We start from the raw sequence: 7,319 nt of genomic DNA on the forward strand, positions 1-7,319 counted from the left end.
TTCTTTAATTTTTTATACGTTTATTTCTGTTAGCGCTTTCAAATGTTTCTACATATCTTCAGACAGTAACGTATAATATAAACAAATATATATTTGTTATGTTTATATTATACGTTACTGTCTGAAGATATGTAGAAACATTTGAAAGCGCTAACAGAAATAAACGTATAAAAAATTAAAGAACTTTGTATATATAAAGATATTCCGTCCTTTAGTACCATGTGTAGTTGTAACGTCGTCACTCACGTGTTGATTGATCACAGGCTTCTTATCACATTTACGCTTAATTGATAATGATGGGACATGGAAATGAAACAAAAATATTGTCGAATATTTACGATCATTGACTTTTTTTCCATACCATTGTATGTAAATATTTGTTGAGTTGGTATATGTTGCCTGTCGATCAGATATAATAAAATTACATTAATAGGCTTTTAAATGAGTTCATGATTCATCTGTGCCAAAACTATGATAATATAATGTAAAACGATCTTTGGTTAAGTTCAGTTGCGGCAACTTCCGTTCATTTCCGTGTTTGCGTGATATTACTCGACATTCCTCGTTTTTAATAGTACAAGACGAACAAACACATTCTTAAAATTTATGTTTTTACTTAGTATTACATATCAACGATATTGCATAACACAAACCATGTGAAATAATGAGCATTTAGGCTTCCCGATTGACAAGGGTTTTGCCCATTGTTTTATCCCTCTTGTCGCTTTGGCCTTCGAGTGAAATTTTAATAAATATATTAATACAAACTATTTACGTACACTGGTGCATATTTTAAATCACTGTTTTTCTTGTGTCCATATTTTTAAAGAGCATTATTTATATACTTTGACAACGAATTATTGTATTATTTTTTATGAAAATGGTTCAATGTTTCAGAATTGAAGAATACAACAAAAGGCATAGTTTTAAACGTGCGAAAATATTTGGAGCGGACTTCGATTGCAATAAAATCCCTTTATTATGACAATGTTGAATGTTTTAAATGTACATGAAATATTGAAGTTGGCACGTGTTAGTTATTTCGACACATTAAATCAATGATATTCTTCTACATACTTTAGCGTTTGCTTGATTGTTTAAATAATTTTATATTATATTTGAGCCGTGTCATGACAAAACCAACATAATGGGTTTGCGACCAGCAAGAATCCAGACCAGCCTGCGCATCCGCGCAGTCTGATCAGGATCCATGCTGTTCGCTATCAGTTTCTCTACTTGTAAAAGGGTTTGTAAGCGAACAGCATGGATCCTGATCAGACTGCGCGGATGCGCAGGCTGGTCTGGATCCATGCTGGTCGCAAACCCATTATGTTGCTTTTGTCGTGACACGGCTCATTTATATATGTAATTGATTTGTTATTACAATATGTTATACTTCACTATTGAATTTCAATAAAAGTGCAACTATGTGTACAGAAGTTTTCAGTCATTTTTCCATATTTCGTCAAATTTCGAATAGCAACATAGGTATTGGTCCCGATGGGTTTATTTCTTAATAGAATTATGAGAATGGAAAAAAAGTGAACTAATTTAATATTAAAATTATGTAATGGAACAATGGAAAGGAAATAAGAGTTTCTTGCGTTGAATAACAACAGTTTATAACTATGGAGCTTATATATTGTAAATCTCATTTTGAAGTTATGATTTATTTGTTATCTGTTCAAAATGATATAAAAGTATACTAAGCGTTTTATTTATAGGCCTGTTTTTTTTTTCAGTTTAGATACTTTGCTGTATGGCCAGCTAAGATAAATTAGATTCTGTGTCATTTTTTATATATAGCCAATGTGGTCTTTTTGCTCAACACTGAGAATTGTGCTGATATATTGAGCTAATGACCAAGCCTTATCTTTTATTTATTGTTTTATTTGTATTATACCTTTTGAAACGTTCGTGTTATGCAAAAATTTAATAATTTTGCTATATACATAGAATGAAGAGTAGAAAAAACGTCAAACTAAAAAAAATATAACTGATCTTTTCAAAATTTTATTGCGGACTTAAAATGAAGTAAAGTCGACGTCATATCCCGATTGGTTTGCATTACTGGTGTTGTATATAAACCAATTCTAAACATGACCATGAAAGTTACATTCCTTATCAATATGGAAACGCTATATTTTTATCGTCTGCCCTTAATTTAACAAAAGGGTGGACACTTTGTCCCTTTCTTGTATGAGAAGGGGATTCCCGTGATGCGTGTATGTGGTCGCACGGTCACTTTCCTTACCACATATCCTCGATGCATGTATGTGATTGCATGGTCGAAAATCTTTATTTAAATGACAACATTTTTCAAAATTGATTAGGGTGCCTAATCTTAATGTTCTTAAAAAACTGTTTAACTCCTAAGTTTTAAAAGCCTAGTTAGGTCTTTTCACTTTTAATTAAGAGCTATAAAAACCAAATTAGGACTTTGATTTTCCTAAAAAGGAGAGATTAAAAAATACTTATGATAACTTGTTGCTACCAGTTACAATTAAATATTCATTTTACTCGTAATTAGGAGAAATAAACATAATAACAACTTGTTAACTCTTGATTATATTTTTTTAAAAGGAGAAATAAGAATATTATTAGGAGTTGAGAAATAAAAGCTTAAGTAGGAGGAGTTTTATAAGACTAAAAATGAAATAAAAACCTAGTTTGAACTTTGTACCTTACATAAAGAACAAATAAAACATTTATTTCTCCTTATGAGTTTTATAACTTCTAATTAGGACATGTAACGTACTAATTAGTATTCAGATATTAAAAACGTCATAAAAACACAGTAAAGTCAAACAACACTATAGAGATTTTTCATGTTTTGAGCAGAACCACCGACGTCTCGCAAGCTACCTTGATAGCTTCTTCACATAAAATAATCCCAAGTCCCTGGCCGGATTTTAACCCTCATCGGAGAGGGGCAAGTAGATAAAGCAATATTGCGACATTTATTGGCAGAATATTTTGCGATGTTTAGTGGCGGTTGCGATATTTAGGGGCAATATGGTGCGGCATTTAGTGATAGGCGTTGTGATATACGAGGTATGATCAAAAAGTTCTCAGCCCGATATACTTCTAGCCACAACACTGACATTTACACAAATCAGAAATCAGAGTCGTCATTAAGTACCTCTGTAAGAAAGGGATGTCCCCAAAAGAAATCCATGAAGACTTCATGGATACACTTGGAAAGGAGACCCTTCCTATAGCACTGTGAAAAATGGGCTGCTGAATTTAAGAGGGACAGGGAGTGCATTGGAGATGATGAGCTGCCTGGGCAGCCAAAAGAGGCCATCAACGATGAAACTGCCTAAGCTGTGCACGATCGTATCTTGTGCGACAGAAGGCGAGACCTGCGAAGCATTGCTAGAGAAGTGGGTATAAGCTTTGGTTCAGTTCAGGCTTGACATTTCAAGATATATTTTTTATCGCTACGAGGATCAGACTGGATCATAACTCAGGATGAAACATGGGTCCATACCTTCGATCCAGAATCCAAAAAACAGAGCATGCAGTGGAAGCACCCTGGTTCACCCCCTCCGAAGAAATTCATGATGGTGCCATCAGCAGGGAAGTTGGTGGCTTCAATTTTTTGGGATGGTCAGGCACTAATCATGATTGACTGTCCTGAGCAAGGTCGTACCATACACGATACGTACTATGCAGACAAACTTAGACGTCTGCGTCAAGAAATCGTGCGTAAAAGGAGGGGTAAACTGACTCAAGGCGTTCTGCTCCTGCATGACATAGCGCCAGCTCACACATCCCAAGTTGCAATTGCTGCTGCAAGTGCCTGCGGCTTTGAAATTCTTACCAATCCCCCATATCCTCCAGACTTGGCCCCCTCTGACTTCTACCTGTTTCCGAAACTGAAAATCAAGCTTCGTGGTAGACGTTTTGGAAGCAATGAAGGTGTCATGGAGGCGGTCAATAAGTTTTTTGGGGACCAAAATAGAGAGTTCTAATTGAAGGGTAAAACAAGTTAGAGCACAGGTGGGTGGGCAAAGTACATTGATGTAGAGGGCGATTATATTGAAAAGTAAGACCATTAGTTGGATACTCAGACTACCGGAAGTACATTGCGCCAAGAACTTTTTGATCAATCCTCGTATAACGCTGCCACAAGGAGCAATGCAGATCTATTGAATATAATGGTAAGACATTTGTTTTACTATAGCTTCTTATTTTATTGACAAAACAAAATGTGTTTGAACATCGATGTTTTGCTATATAACATAGAGCTAATAGTCCGAACTTAAACCGAACGTTTTCTATATCCAGTATACTTGTAAGTTCTATTTCTTATTGGGCAAACACCTCTATATTTACACAAAAACAGCGTCATGCATAAAAACAACGCTAATGACGTCATCACGACAAGGAGCATGCGCGTGTCCCGAAACAGGTACCATACAATAATGCCGTCCCAACTGTGCCATGATGAATTGTGCATTAAAACGAGGTAGTTGCTGTAGGACGAGTTATTAATGATGTAGAATTGATTCTGGTCCCGATAGTTGAGGTACCGTCCCCATAGGAACGTTGGTCCTGAAAATAAAGATCATTAGAATGTTGATAAAAGCCTTCGTGTACTTACTAAATGATATCTGCTTTTTATATCTTATATATTCACACCATTTGTGTCAGAAAACAGATGGTAGTTGACAATTTTCAAGTTCGTGAAAGTACGGTGTATTCTGTCAGTTTCGATATCGATAAAGGAGCCCCACTGAGACTAATAGCCTAAAAACACAAAATGTAACCGAAAGGACCCTCGAAACAGAAAATGAGCAAAAGGTGATAAAGAAATACATGTATTTTGGAGGGATTATTTTGAAAAAAAAATTTATGAATGAAAAAAGGACACTTCTACAAGAGAACATGTCACCACAGTTTTCATTTCATAATCTTGATTTCGAGAATTCTAAAATTCCAATTTCAATTTCTAACATTCATTAAACACAAACCGCAGGACTATAGTTAGTTTTTTCGAGTTTTATATTTGTCTTTGACATATTAGATAAAGAAGAAGGCGTTAACGCTCTTACCTGTAGAAAACATAGTATTGGCGTATGGAAAAATAAACCATCTGTTAGACATGTGGAGTGACGTCAGGACGGAAAATAAAAATGGATGACGTTTAGTAATCCCAATAAAATCGTTAGAAAATCCAACTGGCTCGGTTACCCTGAGTATAGCAGTTTTATTGAGTTCCTGTGCCTCCTGCTCTAAATTTCTCACACTGTAAGATAAAATTATAAACCTATTAAATTTTACATATGTAGATGACCTGTAAGTGTGTGTTAATTTTATGAATCCCTATATATAAATAGCATAAAAAGGAGACATCTTGAGTTGCGAGGTGCATGTCGATTTCCCTGACTGTTTTTTATTTACCAATACCAGTTTCTCTTTGCGTTACAAAAGCTATCCCATCAGCCTCTTGAAGGACAGTATATTCATTAAAGTTCGGTGGTAACAGGTTCTTGCCTCATAGACAATTACTACATGTATAATAAAAATAAATAAATTTCCAGTATTGATATTGCGATATAAAGGAACATGATAGTTAGTTTTTCTATAATCAAGGCTTTACCTTCGTCTATGAGACCTTCTTTACAACAACAGCTTAAAAAGTCCATGTGGTTTTAAAATCGAGCCAAAAATAATGAAGTACATAATATTTTATTGCGCATCCAATCAAGTAAATAAGTAACAGTAATTACTATCTTAAATTTCTGTTTTCCTATGACAAATCATTATCAATTTAGTACATACCAGTAAGTAGTTTCTTAAAAGATATTATCAATCAGGTTTATTTTACATACAATCTATTAAAAAAGAGCTCGTATAAATAAGTATGTGTGATACATGACAAGAGAAATGAGCACATTACACGTTTTATTATACCTTGTACCAAGGGCTAAACTATTACAAATTCTAAATATCACAGCAAACAGAAAAAAACAAGAACTAAATTGATGTTTCAATAGACAAAACGAAAGAAAGTGTTCTTTAAATGATTCAATTAGATAACATGAATCAAAAAATACATACAATTGACCAATGTTTCCGTTTTGAATAATATTTCAAAACAAAATGTCTACAATTTAAAATAGTTACTATATTCGATCAAAGTTAACACTAATCATAAAATGTTTATTTCAAGTTAAAATTTTGACACTTTTGATAACAGATTTACAATATAAAATAAAGGATCAATCCCACTCACCTTCGACGGCAAGCAACGTCCATGTCCACATACCAGCCTCCATAATGATAGAGCACGAGATATCGAGCAACATCAGCTCGTCTTACCCAGTGTCCATAACTGTCGTACAGTTTCTTAAGGAACGGATACTCTCTCTCTAAAAGGCTATTTATAGAAGTTTTGTTCCATAAAGTGTACGTGTAGTTCGGATGGTACTGTATCCAACTATTTTTGGCTTTTACTAGTTTATCTGGTAGTTGACTGCTAGTTTCATAGAAAAAGATTTGATGAATGTGTTGTGGTATTTTACCCGGTAAAGGGTTTTGAGGCTTTTTGTTTATACACTCTGCGCATGACTCGTTTGCATTATAATTGTGAGTACAGTAAATATATTCGGATGTTAAATATTCGGCTATCCGCCCGAGAAAGATTAGAAAAGCAAAAACTAAAACTCCAAACAAGAATAATATTTTTCTCTTTAAAACAGATTTATCCATTTCTTTTGAATATGTTAATGAATTCCAAAATACACAAACATAGAACAAAATGTTTGTTACAATTAAACAAACGAACAACAAAATTAAATTAACGTACAACTCAAAGAAAAAAACAACAACTTTATGTTAACAAACTTTTAACAAAATATTATGAGATCTTTAATCCAACTTCTACTTTCATTAAAACAATGTCTTGTGACTTTATGTTTAATGTTTATTAAAAACAAAATCATTTTGAAATTTGATAAGTTTGCGATCCTATGACTGTGAAGTCACATTTTCTATCACACTTACTCACACAATTATCTTATCAATGATAACATTATCAAGGTACAGATGATCAATAATTTATATCTACATATTTTAACCTAATAATATTAATAAGAGATGTTACAGTAAAATTTAAAACTATTTTCATTCAAATTTTATGATGAAATAATATAGATAAAAAAGTAAACACATATACGTGTGTAGATATATACATGTATCTTGATATAGTACTGTAGTAGAATGAAGGGACACTTTGAAAATAATTTGACACACATATGTAATATATCACCATTAACTAATAGGAAGATTGAGTAGCTTTAATTGACTTT

General features: G+C 33.4%; 1 protein-coding gene across 1 annotated transcript; it reads right to left on the reverse strand.

Annotated features, from left to right (window-relative positions):
• Positions 1 to 4,174: 4,174 nt before the first annotated feature.
• Positions 4,175 to 6,997, reverse strand: LOC132755029 (uncharacterized). The gene is made up of 3 exons (XM_060745812.1): positions 6,245 to 6,997; positions 5,061 to 5,254; positions 4,175 to 4,560 (listed from the first exon to the last, which is right to left on the reverse strand). Exons 1-3 carry the CDS (start codon positions 6,718 to 6,720, stop codon positions 4,268 to 4,270), a joined length of 963 nt encoding a protein of 320 aa, XP_060601795.1. The 5' UTR covers positions 6,721 to 6,997; the 3' UTR covers positions 4,175 to 4,267.
• Between the last annotated feature and the right edge of the window lie 322 nt (positions 6,998 to 7,319).

The sequence above is a fragment of the Ruditapes philippinarum genome, unplaced genomic scaffold (assembly GCF_026571515.1).
Source record: "Ruditapes philippinarum isolate M1 unplaced genomic scaffold, ASM2657151v2 ctg2014_1_1_1_1, whole genome shotgun sequence".
Lineage (NCBI taxonomy): Eukaryota > Metazoa > Mollusca > Bivalvia > Venerida > Veneridae > Ruditapes > Ruditapes philippinarum.